Source organism: Saccostrea cucullata, unplaced genomic scaffold, assembly GCF_032062105.1.
Source record: "Saccostrea cucullata isolate Sc308-1 unplaced genomic scaffold, CSIRO_AGI_Scuc_v1 ctg1153, whole genome shotgun sequence".
Lineage (NCBI taxonomy): Eukaryota > Metazoa > Mollusca > Bivalvia > Ostreida > Ostreidae > Saccostrea > Saccostrea cuccullata.
This window is the reverse complement of record NW_026930762.1, coordinates 393,658-408,695: the sequence shown is the minus strand read 5'-3', so window position 1 is coordinate 408,695 and position 15,038 is coordinate 393,658. Positions and strand designations below refer to the sequence as shown.

Genomic DNA, 15,038 nt, shown 5'->3' with positions numbered 1-15,038 from the left:
AAAGACCTAATAAGAAACAGAGTAAAAACAATATGTTCCCCAACTTCGTTTGGGGAACATAATAACTCGTTTTGTCTGAAGTTTCAATATGCCAACATAGGTACTGAGATGAATATAAGTAATACTAGTATTCTAAATCACAATAGAGTTAGGTTTGGCTTCTATTAAAATCAAATCGGGTATACACTTTTACGGAAACCTATTTGATGAACTTGCTTTCAAATATATTTCTATGATATTTTAAAATGAGAAGAGTATTATGACGATACTTCAAAAACAAAGAAACAGGGAGGTCAAAAGGTCATTCAAAACATCTAGAACCTGGACAATTACGTCTTCAGGGGATACCTCCCCCTCCCTCGTAATCTAGCATAGTTCTATATTTAGAAAACATGTGGGAAGTCATTTTGTTCTATGATAGAATCCATTTTTTAGATTCTACCAATAATTTTGAGATTAAAAGATAAGAAATTTCATAGTATGAAAGATATGGATTCTAATTAATTAAACATCAATCCTTGTACCCATGTCTCTGTCAATTCAAAGTCTGGTATCACAGTTGGACAGTACAATATTCTTTTGATATAGACATTTCTGGACGGATATTAATAAATATTTTGCGATATTATTTTATGAAAGATGCTTTCCAGGATGACAAAAAAAAAATGTGAACAAGTGCATAACGATTCGTTACTTCTTGTTGAACCTTTTCGAGAGGGACTTGAAACAATATATACAAACAAACATCGTACTTCGGACAGTGGACTTGCAAACAAAATGAAAACTTGCAGGTAACATTTAGACAAAAGCGACAAACGAAAATTAAAAATAGAGATCTGAATGAAATCTATGAGCAAGCTTTTTTTTTTTTTTATAAAAGTGATACAATAAAATTGAGAGATAATGAACAGTATTCCATCTCATAAATCTATTTTTAAAAAATTGAATACAACCTCACGGACTTTTCAAAAGCATCAGAGGAGGGTTCAGGTGCCATGGAGGACAAAAAGTCCCAGTTGATCAGTAACATCCAACGTGTGCTTCCTGTCAAGATCAGGCTAAGGTTAAAAAATTCTTTGTTTGCAGTTGCCGACTTATAATTTTTAGACTGGGTAGGTAGGTAGGCATTCTTTTTTTTTCAAAAAAAAAATTGTTTTTAGATTTTTGTTAGATAGCAGATAAAAGAGCTTTTCAAAGGCCTGTTAAACACGAATAAGCTCAACTCTTGTTATAAACCACTTATTGATAAAAACAAAATTCAAAAATTGAAAATGAAACAGTTTCAATATCCTGAAAAATAAAAAAAAAATTAATTTACTAAATGGCTAAAAAAAAAGTTTGGGTCGAGTGCATTTTCAGTGGGTCGGTAGGCAACTGCAAACAAACAAATTTTTATTTTAGGCCTCAGGAAAAACAAAAGAATCCGTAGACAATGCACTGTAAATAATGACGTAACAATTAGTGTGAAAAACGACAGTCAGCATTGAACGTAATAAATTGTATTTGCTAACAAGGGTATCATATCGATCCCGACAAATTATTCAGATGGAAAATAGCTAGTATTTGGCAAAAATAACCAGACATATTATTTATGCCTATACATATGCCTTATTTTTCAGCATGTTTTTATCCGGCCAAATATAGCCAGTTTTTGATGATTTTCAATCGTACTGTCCCGTAAACACACTCGACTGATTTCCGTTTAGTACATCTTTGTCTTTAAAAGACCTGTGGTTGACTGGAAGAAAGTGTCGGAGGAAGTGGAATGTTCTTGTTACATGTACTTTCGACCAATTAAGAAATACCTTCTTGAAATCATTGAATAATATTCCTAAGAAAATGATAGATAAGTTTATGAACTCCAAGCACAAGAGAGTCAAAGCTGTAATTTGTTATTTACTGTGATGACGGTAGTTTTTGACTTTCTTTTTTTTGGGTGATACCGTCAAGTGCTTTTTGATAACACATACACTGTCAATCAAAATCAAATGAAAAATTAATTAAAATGAGTCTAAATGTAAAAAAAGGGTATGGGAAATTGTATTTGAAAAAATACATTTTGTAGCTTTTTTCATATTTTATTTAACAACATATTTTCATGTGCAAACAAGGTAACTATATCGGCCATACTTTGGATCGCTTCCAATTCCTAGTTATTGAAAAAGTCAAAAATAAATTTCGTACTAAACGGAAAAAGTCTACCACAGTAAATGATTAATAGACATACTATTATGTATTCGTAATTTTTCTCTAATATTCTGAATTGTTTCCCCCTGTAACTATATATGAAATGAATTTTCTTGATACGGCCATCGCCTCCCAGTTACATGGTTAATTTTGGCAATGTAAAGATACATGTACACACTGAGTAAGGCCAGCATTTTTTTATTTTTAGGTTTACAAACCCGCCGCTCAAGTTTTTGAATTTTCAGAAAAAAAATAAAATTGAGAAAAACAGATTTTTTTCTTTCCGATGTCAAATTTGAGTCGGGATCGAGATTTCAAATTTACGAACTCGTACTTCCGGTTTTAAATGATCATGGCGGGTAATGAAGGGAGATTTGTGTCAAGTCCATAGCAGCACTAAAGCTTGGTTTAATGTAAATATTTATCGATAGGAGTGCCATTCAAAACGTTTCACCCGTTCAGAGAACAATAAAATGCTGACGACTTTGTTGCAAAGTGACATGTTGGTGAGATAATAATGTATCCGTATTCAAAAGTAACTGTCTGTAATTATAAATTATTTTCCTCCCACATGTTTAAAACTGCCCATGGTAGCTATTGTCAGAGACATTGTTTAGGTTTCTGTCATAGCTTACAGTCTTAGCATCATTCTTCAGAAAAGGATCGCTTATGCATCAGATGTAATTAGTGATGGAACGATTGTCGCCGACAATCGATTGTCGGTCGTTAGAAGCTTTTCGATGCTACTAATCGATTATGAAATAAATATCGCCGACATCACTAACAAAAAATAAAATTGTCATACTTTAATTTTATTACCAAATCCAAGTGCAAAGAGCATAAAAGTAGTGATAAATGTTGAAAACATGGAAGGATTCCGTGTCTTGTTGATACTTTTACCGCCATGATTAAATATGGGGTTAGACTAATACCAGGAAATGGTAATATTGCAAGGTTTTACTATTCAAAGGAAAACATAATTAGTCTAGTCAATCTTTAAACGTAATTATTATTATAAATACAAGTCTAACTTCTGAATAATTACTTTTAAAACTTGCAATTTCAACTAATTAAAACTAATTTTAAGAAATAAATACATGTATTTAATGAAAGGTGGGACTAATATCAGTAAAATACCCATTGTATGGACTTTGTAAAAAAAAATTCCCATTCTGTTTTAATAGTCCTATATTGTTTAAAGTAAACAAAATATTATTTGCCACTTTTTAAAAAAGAAATTTCATTTAACATTTTTGAATATTTGATGTAAGTAAATTTTTTTTGTAAAAGTCTGACAGAAATCTGAATAAGTTTTAACTTTTCTACATTAATTTCACTAAAATTAAAATTTTTATTTTATAATCGATTATTATTCGATTTTGCCCAGCCGATTATTACTGATAATCGATTCTGATTTTTTTCCGATTCCCCATCACTAGATGTAATGAATAAAACTATGGGAGAAGTTAAGTCCATTTGAGGAAGAAATAAACAATAACCTACAGAAATAAAATATGTTAACTATTTAAAAATAAGAATATACAAATATATACAGGCATGTAGTATCATTTATGGCAGCCAGAAAAATTATTTTACACTTAATTGAAAAAAATTCCACCCTACTCCTCAATACTCCTTGGGAATACTCCCTGTCTGTTTTATGAAAGGAATTATTATTTTTATAGGTCTCAAGTACATTAATATTTTAGAATAATTTCTACCTAACACACATTAAAAACAAAAATGAAGATATATTAAAAGAGATTTAAAAAATTGATTTTTAAAAAAAATCTGTATTTTGTCCAACATCTAAAGATTTATATCACTGCCCCCAACTGGTAGATGATGAAATAAACAATTAAAGGTTGTATTTTCCCATTTGTAACCCTTATGTGTCCAGTGACAACAAGCTTGTTAGGAGAGCATAAAAAAAGAAGCAAAAATTAATGTAGAAAAGTCGATAATGTATCCAAAATATAATTCTATTTTTTTTTTTATTTCCTCCTCCTACGGGACTTTTTCATTCTGATGTTCGTAAACCTAAAAATAAAAAAATGCTGGCCTAAAAATGGTTGCTGGATTTATAAAATTTATATCTGATCTGCACTTAAAACCCTTATTTACAACCATGCAGCTCAAATTGGAGCAATTTTTCACCAATTAATAATAATTTTGGTATAATCTAATGATCGATTGACATTTTCCCTGCCGGCTGGACAAATGTCGGAAGTTAAAGTGGAGAACAAACCGAAATGACGAGTGTTAGAGAATTTTTCGGGATCTTTCAAACGTTTCATGTCATAATCTTCTCTATTCATGGTTATTTTGTGGATGTGAAGAATTTTACAGTTTATAGTGGTCCTCATGGCAGTCTTTTCGGATACTCCGTAGCACTGTTGAACAATTCCGACGGCTTCTGGTGAGATTTAAGATAGTTAAAAATATTCATCATTTCTTTATTCACTGAGCACTATACTATTAGGATTTTCCTTAAAGTACTTCTATATTTATTTAACAAACACAAACGCTGAAAAGCTAAAAGTAAGAAAACAGGGATTGGCTGAAGCATAAATTATACTGTCCTCAGTTCATTGTATTATAATGGTTCCTTGTATAGCAATATGTTCTGAAAAATAGGTTATGTTCTAATTCGACCAATCTCAACAGAACATAAATTATTTATACACTCATTCAAAAATCAAAACACCAGTATTATGGGTAGCAGCTCCAAGACCTGCGCATTTAATTGACGACATTGCTCAACATTTAATAAAGTGCTTTAATAACATTTACAAACATTACTATTACAACAACACAATACTTTAAATGTAGCTTACGGGAAGGAGGGGGCGAATTGTGACTGAAATGCACGCAGTCTTGAGCTCGAATGACAAAAAACAAAGAACACACCTTTATTAACATTACCAGCTAACCGGTCATACAAGTATTCCTACTCACTCAGGTAAAAATAGAAAAACGTGTTTGAAAAGGAGTCGTATGATTCTAATTTAAGATTTATTTCAACCTGTTATAAATATATATAGACAAGAAACATATATTGACGCAAGCGTCAAAAATCGGCCGCAAACCAATTAATTGTTTCTTTTATGAAGCAACTAAAGACTGAAATAATGATCTGTTTTAAAATATCTTACATTTACCTGTTAATATATATCCTCGTGACATTAAACGCTTGTGCAAGACATTGCATGATTTTCATAATTATATAATGCATGTTCAGCATTACATGTATATATAAGCAAAGTACCCCTGGTCCTCTGCGTCAACAAACCGTGGGCCTGTATAATTAAGAGGCATTTACATTAAAAGTTTAAAACTAAAGTTTAATGTAATCTACAACTAGATAAGCAGTGTAGTTTTAATTCAATAAAAACGCAACAAATATGTGGGGCTCCTTGCTCTCTCTTAGAGGAAAAAACTAAACTCCCTCTAGATCCGCCACTACATTTCTTCTCTTTCAGTTTCTTTGAGTTGTAGCGGGAAAATTCTTGGCACATTGTAAAACTTGCATTATCCTCGTCTGCTAAGGACAAAATCTTGTAATATTCTGTAGCCTGCTAGGCCTTTTGATGAATTAACATTTAACCATATTTTTGAAAAAATTTATATATGTACATGTGTACACGTCATTTTAAAATGAATACGTACAACAAATCCTGTTTAAATAGAGAAAGTAAAATTGTGCAATATACATAACGCGGTCTTTGCTTTAGACTACATGTATGCCCAACACATGTCCTAATTTTCTCCGCATCTCAAACATGTCTAAGTTTCTCAATCAGGATTGGATGAAATATTTACCTCATTCTTTATAAAAAAAAATAATTTTATGTTTATTGTGCTTCTTGTTTAAAATTTAGACGCTCTTTTTAATATACTATTATATTAATGTTAAATATTTTTATTTAAATTGTTTTAACTCCGCAGAAACGCACAGCGACTTCAAACTTTCATATCATATAATCGACCGCCTCCTGGCCCCGGGATCATTAAGCATCTAAAGCTTAAGTCAAAAAATGCCTTAGATGCTAAAATTTTTTTGAGGTTCAAGCAGCCCAAAATTAAAATGTTTTCCGATTTTGTATCATCAGTCTGCTGTTGTATGCAAATTATGAGTGTCCTTTAACAAGTTTTAAAGATTTTATAGATAATTAAAATTTTGACTTAAGTCTAAGTCTGTTTCATGATCCCGGGGCCTGGCGGCCGGTAATGATACTTGTTAATAAAATGTCTCTCATTGTTGATAAAATTAGACTCTCAATTTTAGGTAGTAAATACCGGTAAAACTTTCTGTTTCAAAAAATATTATAAGTAAAACAAAGCAAGCCTTGGAAATATAATTCCACTAAAATATGTTTATTGATTGATTAAGGAACAACATCTGATGAAGGAGATGAAGAACTACTTAATGCAAGAATTGCCGATAACATTTTCGGCAAAAGAAATAAGTTCCACGATATTCCGAGATACCAGTACACATTGCTTCTTGCATTCTTGCTAATTATGAAAGAATTTCATTTTTAGTAATTTGTGAGTACTAAATTAAAAGCCAGTAAGCGTGTAAAAACATAACAGAACCGGTGTTTTCCAAGTTTCCTCTCATAAAAGTTTACCAGCTGGAAACCTGGATTAATGGATAAATGTTTGAAATCTTACTACCGGTATCTTATGGTTCACATGGCAAACAAGATGCCATTATTTTTCCAGTCTTTTGACAATTAAATATTTCCTTTAATTAACTCTGTCTATCAACACCTTGTGCCCATTTCTTCTGTTCTTCACTTTGTGTGTCCATTGTTTCTGTTCTTTACACTTTGTGCCCTTCTCTTCTGTTCTTCACTTTGTGCCCATGGTTTCTGTTCTTCACACTTTGTGCCCATTGTTTCTCTTCTTCACACTTTGTGTCCATTGTTTCTTTTCTTCACACTCTGTGCCAGTATCTTCTGTTTTTCACTTTGTGTATCCATTGTTTTTGTTCTTCACACTTTGTGCCCATTTCTTCTGTCCTATACTTTGTGTGTCGATGCTTTTGTTCTTCATACTTTGTGCCCATTGTTTCTGTTTCCTGTGTGTCCATTGTTTCTGTTCTTCACACTTTGTGCCCATTGTTTCTGTTCTTCTCTTTCTGTGTCCATTGTTTCGAATTCTGTTCTTCACACTTTGTGCCCACTGTTTCTGTTCTTCAGTTTGTGTGCCCATTGTTTCTGTTCTTCACACTTTGTGCCCATTGTTTCTGTTCTTCACTTTTTGTGTCCATTGTTTCTTTTCTTCACACTCTGTGCCAGTATCTTCTGTTCTTCACTTTGTGTATCCATTGTTTTTGTTCTTTACACTTTGTGCCCATTTCTTCTGTTCTATACTTTGTGTGTCGATGCTTTTGTTCTTCACACTTTGTGCCCATTGTTTCTGTTCTATACTTTGTGTATCCATTGATTCTGTTCTTCACACTTTGTGCCCATTGTTTCTGTTCTATACTTTGTGTATCCATTGATTCTGTTCTTCACACTTTGTGTCCTTTGTTTCTGTTCTTCACTTTGTGTGTCCGTTGTTTCTGTTCTATACTTTGTGTATCCATTGATTCTGTTCTTCACACTTTGTGCCCATTGTTTCTGTTCTATACTTTGTGTATCCATTGATTCTGTTCTTCACACTTTGTGCCCATTGTTTCTGTTCTATACTTTGTGTATCCATTGATTCTGTTCTTCACACTTTGTGTCCTTTGTTTCTGTTCTTCACTTTGTGTGTCCGTTGTTTCTGTTCTATACTTTGTGTATCCATTGATTCTGTTCTTCACACTTTGCGCCCATTGTTTCTGTTCTATACTTTATTTTACCCATTGTTTCTGTTCTTCACACTTTTTGCTCATTGTTTCTGTTCTATACTTTGTATATCCATTGATTCTGTTCTTCACACTTTGTGACCTTTGTTTCTGTTCTTCACTTTGTGTGTCCGTTGTTTCTGTTCTATACTTTGTGTATCCATTGATTCTGTTCTTCACACTTTGTGCCCATTGTTTCTGTTCTATACTTTGTGTGTCCGTTGTTTCTGTTCTTCACTTTGTGTGTCCATTGTTTCTGTTCTTCACTTTGTGTGTCCGTTGTTTCTGTTCTTCACTTTGTGTGCCCATTGTTTCTGTTCTTCACTTTGTGTGTCCGTTGTTTCTGTTCTTCACTTTGTGTGTCCGTTGTTTCTGTTCTTCACTTTGTGTGTCCATTGTTTCTGTTCTTCACACTTTGTGCCCATTGTTTCTTTTCTTCACACTTTATTTTACCCATTGTTTCTGTTCTTCATACTTTGTGCCCATTTCTTCTGTTCTTCACTTTGCGTGTCCATTGTTTCTGTCCTTCACTTTGTGTATCCATTGTTTTTGTTCTTCACACTTTGTGCCTATTTCTTCTGTTCTATACTTTGTGTGTCGATGCTTTTGTTCTTCACACTTTGTGCCCATTGTTTCTGTTCTTCATTTTGTGTGTCCATTGTTTCTGTTCTTCACACTTTGTGCCCATTGTTTTTTTTCTTCACACTTTGTGCTCATTTCTTCTCTTCTTTACTTTATGTGACCCATTGTTTCTGTTCTTCATACTTTGTGCCCATTTCTTCTGTTCTATACTTTGTGTGTCGATGCTTTTGTTCTTCACACTTTGTGCCCATTTCTTCTGTTCTATACTTTGTGTGCCCATTGTTTTTGTTCTACACTTTGTGTGTCCATTGTTTCTGTTCTTCACACTTTGTGCCCATTGTTTCTTTTCTTCACACTTTATTTGACCCATTGTTTCTCTTCTTCATACTTTGTGCCCATTTCTTCTGTTCTATACTTTGTGTGTCGATGCTTTTGTTCTTCATATTTTGTGTCCATTGTTTCTGTTCTTCACTTTGTGTGTCCATTGATTCTGTTATTTACACTTTGTGTCCATTGTTTCTGTTCTTCACTTTGTGTCTCCATTGTTTCTTTTCTTTTGTGCCCTTCTCTTTTGTTCTTCACTTTGTGTCTGTCTCTCCTTTTTTTCACTTTGTTCCCAATTCTTCTGTACTTCACTTGGTGCTCATTTCTTCTGTTCTTCACTTTGTACATATCTCCTCTTTTCCTCACTTACGAGGGACGTTCAATAAATAATGTCATTAGCTCGATGGCATACAACATAGTAGCCATATGGCATAAAGCTTGACTTTCTCTCAATATTGAATCTTTAATGAATTAATAACAGTTTGTGTGACCACTTTTCATCGCATTATTTCATCGTGGGAAGCTGAAAAACAAGGGCTATTCGAGACACTGCATTAAAAATGAATGGTCAAGAATCAGTAAACTAGAGTAAAATTAAACGCTTCGTTAAAGCAGCTGTAAAACTTGTTTATATCCCAAAAATATATCAACTGAAATATGTAAAATTTACAGCAACCAATGCCTGTTTTATAGACAGGTGAACATGTAGATTTCAATAAACAAAAATTATATAATGGGCATCAAAAATGGGTACCGTCCTTGGCAACAATGACTTACAACAACCGATGTAAATTTGCGAAATTTCAACAAATTATCACTGATTATGTTTTATTGACTTTAAGACACATAGCAAAATTGATAAAAATTATTTTGGGGATAATTCATTTTGTTTTAAAGATTCATTTTATAGTTAAAAAGTTTAATACTCAAATGTCACCCAATGTTTTGAAAAATGAGTGAAAACGACAGCGTGTAGGAATATCAAAACAATTATTTCAAAAAATCAAAATTTGTACTTATCCACGTTTGTATGAAATTCTAACAGATAATGAAACTTGAATCCATTTTGCTTTAAGCCCTCAAAACAAATTTACAATAAGATGCACTTGACAAAACTGCAAAGGCCTAGGAAGAGCAAAGAATTGTAGGAGCATAAAACAGTTTTATATGCTACTTTCTTAAATATTAGCGGTCTTGTTCTTTAAATTCATATACGGTGAGGAAGTTCAAATTCCTGGAGGAGTCTAGAAAACAATTTTTTGCAAAAAAATTGAAAGGTTTATGAGAGGAAGGAAACAGAATGAGGAATTCACCACATTAAATGTCTTCATGACGGCGTCCAAACCCACAGACCATGAAGAGTAAAGGAGTTTTGGGGATAAACAGAAAGTTAATGTTTTGTCACACCAACAAAATTTGCCAGATCTTTCAACCTTTGACTTGTTTCATTTCAAAAACTTAGAAAAACATCTATCAGAAAGAAAAAAAACAAGTGCAGCAAATCATAGGATCTGCCATATTCCAGTATACAAAGGGTCATACTCAAAAATATGTTCGAAAACAATTAGAAATTGAATGAAAATGTAACGGATATGCATTTTAATTGAAAGAAAATATTTTAGTTAAATCATTAAGACTAAGTCATAGAAAAGCGTTTTTTGTTTCTTTCCGAGCCCCAATGACATTATTTATTGAACGCCCCTCATAATGCCCGTGGTTTCTGTTTTTTTTTCATTGTGCCCGTCTCTTTTGTTCTTTACACTATGCCCATCTTTTCTGTTCTTCACTTTGTACACATCTCCTCTTTTACTCACTTAATGCCCGTGGTTTCTGTTTTTCACAATGTGCCCATCTTTTCTGTTCTTGGCTCTGTGCCCATTGCTTCTGTTCTTCACTTCGAAGCCGTCTCTTTTGGTTCACACTTTGTGCCCATCTCTTCTCTTTATTTCTTTGTGCCCATCTCTTCTATTCTTCACATTGTGCCTTTCTCCTCTTTTCGTCACTGAATGCCCCTCGCTTCCTTTTTTCACTTTGTCCTCTTCTTTACTTTTCTTCACTTTGTTCCTGTCTCTTCTTTTTTCCACGTTGTGCCAATCTCTTTTGTTCTTCACTTTGTGCCCATTTCTTCTGATCTTCACTTTGTTGCGTTGCGTCTGTTTTTCAGACATGGTATTGTGTCGATCTGTTCGTGTCGTTTAGACTTTGGCAAAATGTCATATTTAAACGTGTACTAAATTTTATGAGATTTCGACCTTTCTATTAAAATTAATCTTAATCGCAAACCTTATTTGAGAGATTCTCATCATGAAATTGCTTTTTCACTCAAATATGACATTAACTGAATTATTATAAATCCAAATTCTAGTCCTCTTTTTAATGTAAGGGTTTTCAAAAGTAAAGTTAGTTATAAGTATATATATTTGCAGATGTTTTGACTTTAAAATGTTGGATTCCTATACAAACAAAACATTCAATATATACTTACTCCATTTAAGAGCAGTTAACAAGAAAATTTGTAATACAACGCACCGAAGACCTAGTGGTTATAACATATATTAAAGCAGCATTCATGCATTTCAGCATTTATAAATTCAGTCATTACTGTAAAGGTGTAGATGAGAGAATGAGATGTGTGTCTGTGTGTCTGTGATATAATGATATGTAATATATAGAAAATGTGTAATACATAGAAAAAGAAAGTCATTAATATGCATAAAAGTGAATTAATATCTAGATTTAAAGGATTTATTCATGCATGTTTATTTGCTACAAGTTTTTAAAGGAAAATCTTTCAAAAGCCTTCAAAAAATATAAAAGGAAGTAATCAGTCAAGCACAGAGGGAGGGGTTAATGTCATTGACTTCATTAGGAATGAAAGCAATGAACTGTTGACTTCCGAGGACAAAAAAGTTCCAACAAAAGGATTTCATCACACAAGGAAAGGTTTTTCTCAGATCACATGATATTCAGTGCGAATATCAAAGTACCCAAACTCTTTTAACGTATTACTCAAACATTTCCATTTACAAGTCTGCCTCATAGAAAGCTTACGAAATCGTCTAAAATAAATGTAAATAACTAATAATAGATTCGAATGGTATGCCTCTACGTTATGATGTACATGTACGTCCGTATGGATTGTTTTAATTTACATTAGTGCTTATTATCGGGTTCAAAATTGTAATTACACCGTTTATAAGAACACTCGGCTCAGAAGCTTTTTCAATGGAAGTTCTCAAAAGTCGGTATTTTAATTATAAAAGACAAAAAATTCTTATGTATATATAAAGTTGCTAATAATTGTACTATGGATATTTGAAAAGCCAACCCTGTACGTTTCCCTCTAAAATCGGGATGAACTTGATCGTACGAGTACGAGGGGAACTTAAACCCCAAAGGCTTTGTGCAAAAGTTTCCCTCTATAATCGGGCTGCAATGGTAGTTGACCAAGCTGGTCAAACTATACTTTAAAAATATGCTTCCTGGTTGAACGGATTCTCTAGAAACAAAGTGCCGACCCCATGAAATTGAAGAATAAAACAAACCGACAAAACAATTTGCAATTTGATTATCCAAAGTAAAATAGTTCAATCTATCAAAGCTGAATACGACTCTTTAATAGAAAAATTCGCCATTTTTCGATGATACTATCGACAATATAGCAAAGGGGTATGCTCCATGTATTCTTTACACCTGACTGCTTTACTGTCACAGGTATCGGCTTGGAATAGCAACCCGTGTTCGTGCAGGTACGAGCATTTGAGTTTGTTTTATACTGCACTGACTAGTGCAAATGTTGTATGTCTCTTTGATAACATACTCTCCTGCATTTGAAGCACACAGTTACATGTATTTTATGTCTTTACTGAGTACTGTATGGCATACAGTCGTCTACACCGGTGACGATCGATTTCACTGAAATTAAGCGGCTTTATATATTGATGCCCTAAGATGAGCAAAAAACCAGTCAAATAATGCACAAATTATTTTTACGAATCGTGTACAGCTTTAATTAATTTTATTGATTTAAATGGCTGTTACAATAAGCAGTATATTTTTTGGCATGTATTATTCTAATTGCATTGTTTTACAAATTATCATCTTACAATGAGTTTGAAGAATTTTTTTCATCAGTATTCCTATTTTTTCTATTTCAAATCAAAGGATCCTGGTCGGTGCACCAGAAGGTGATGATATTTTCCAGCCTTGGGTGAGGCAACCAGGAGCATTATATAAATGTCCCTACCTTGCAGAATATGGAGGCATATGTCAGCAAGTCAACGTCGACAGTTCAGGTATTCAGTGTTTCTTCGTGCACATTTGATTAAAGAATATAAATCATACACTATCCCTCGCTTTCAAGGGGATGCTCAAACCTCCACGGCACTTGATCGTACCTCTGCGTTTTGGAGGTCCTTGTTTGCTCTGCAAATTTTGTATTATCTAATGAACTTTTGAGCTTGAAGACTGTTCGTTATCTCCATATGTTTCATTTCAACTGCCACGGTAGCTCCGTCGGTTGAGCGTTGGTTCCTTGATCAGGGGGTCGTGTGTTCGAATCATGGCTGCAACTGATCTACGAAAACGATAAAAAAAAATGGCAGCAACTGCTGTTTCGCCAAGCGCTCAGCACAATTAAGTGTTATTTGCAGTTCTTACGGATGCGATCTTTAAAACCTAGGTCCGGTGTCGTTGAACGTTTTACACGATAAAGAATCCTCAGTGCTCAATAGCTCTGAGAGTCCAGTAGAGGTTTAAATTTGAAGCCTTCATATATATATACCTATAGTAGTATTGCCTCTTTATGAGAAAAAAAAAATTCCCGGAGAGACGTCAAATACTGACTTACGTTTTGCATACTTATTGTTAGACCATTATTTATACACTAAACTGTCCACGAATTTTTCCGTTTTTCTTTCGATCATGACAAGGAATACACATCGGAGTTACCGATGGGCAGTTGATGCTCACTCCGCAATGGCACCTGATCCCATCTCTAAATTTTGAGGTCCGCGTTTTCTCTGCTACAAATTTGTATTGTATAATTGGACTTTCGAGATAAAATACTGTTTGTTATCTTCATGTTTCATTGTAAGGAATGCTTTGTATTTCAAAATTTTCTCTTCAAATCTTCACCGGTCACGGTAGCCTAGTGGCAGAGCGTTCGCTTCGTGATCGGGAGGCCCGGGTTCGATTCTCGATCGCGGCGCCGCGTCATACCTAAGACGTAAACAAAGGTAGTGACTGTTCCTTCGCCAAGCGCTCGGCACTAGAAGTGAAAGTCACGGGTCTTTCGGATATGACCTTAAAAAACGTAGGTCCCGTGTCACGGTAGGTGCTGGCACGATAAAGAACCCTCACTGCTCAATGGCCCTGAGTGCCGAGTAAAGGTCGAAATTTGAAGCCCTTCACCGGCATACGGTGACGTCTCCATATGAGTGAAATATTCTCAAGAGAGACGTTAAACAATTTACAATCAATCAATCAATCTCTTCAAATCTTCAATTGTAAATAAACAAAGAATTAGATTTACATTGTATTTAACCTTCAATCACATTTTTTTCTCTCAGAATATTTAGCCGTTGTGTCTCAAAAAATGCTTAATATTTTGCGGCAATGGATTCATGTAAAACTCAAATCACTTTTACTTGAAAATTACCATTATATATTATATGGTGAAAATTTGAGCATTTTATCTAGTTGTATTAAATGAAAATTTTAAAAGCGAGGCTATAGTGGTATATATACCAACCACAACTTTGAAGAGAAAATTTTTGTTGATAGTAAATCCATATAGGTTTTACTCAGAGCTGCAAATTAGAATTAAAAGCTTGGATGATATTTTGGATAAAAAGATTTTATTTATTATTTCAATAAACACTGTACAATTCATATAGAGCAAATCAAATGTATATAAAAAGGGTCGTTTACGAGCAATTTGATTAGTATTGTGTTCATAGCTGCAAAGAAAATTGCAATCTTATTAGCTTTAAACTATTAAAAAAAGAATATGATCAAAGCAGCGGAATTGACATAGCAGAAAGTCTAGAGTTCATTGCATCTTAAGGACCGGACAGTGATATTTGTGCTTGGCTCAGCAAGAAAA

At 33.6% G+C, this 15,038-nt stretch overlaps 1 protein-coding gene across 1 annotated transcript in view; it reads left to right on the top strand.

Moving 5' to 3' along the window:
• Positions 1-4,401: 4,401 nt before the first annotated feature.
• Positions 4,402-15,038, top strand: part of LOC134230020 (integrin alpha-4-like) — a 49,727-nt gene continuing 39,090 nt past the window's right edge. The window contains exons 1-2 of the mRNA XM_062711795.1: positions 4,402-4,606; positions 13,097-13,227. Coding sequence (XP_062567779.1) covers positions 4,440-4,606; positions 13,097-13,227 — 298 coding nt within the window. The 5' untranslated portion in view covers positions 4,402-4,439. The remainder of the gene's footprint in view (positions 4,607-13,096; positions 13,228-15,038) is intronic.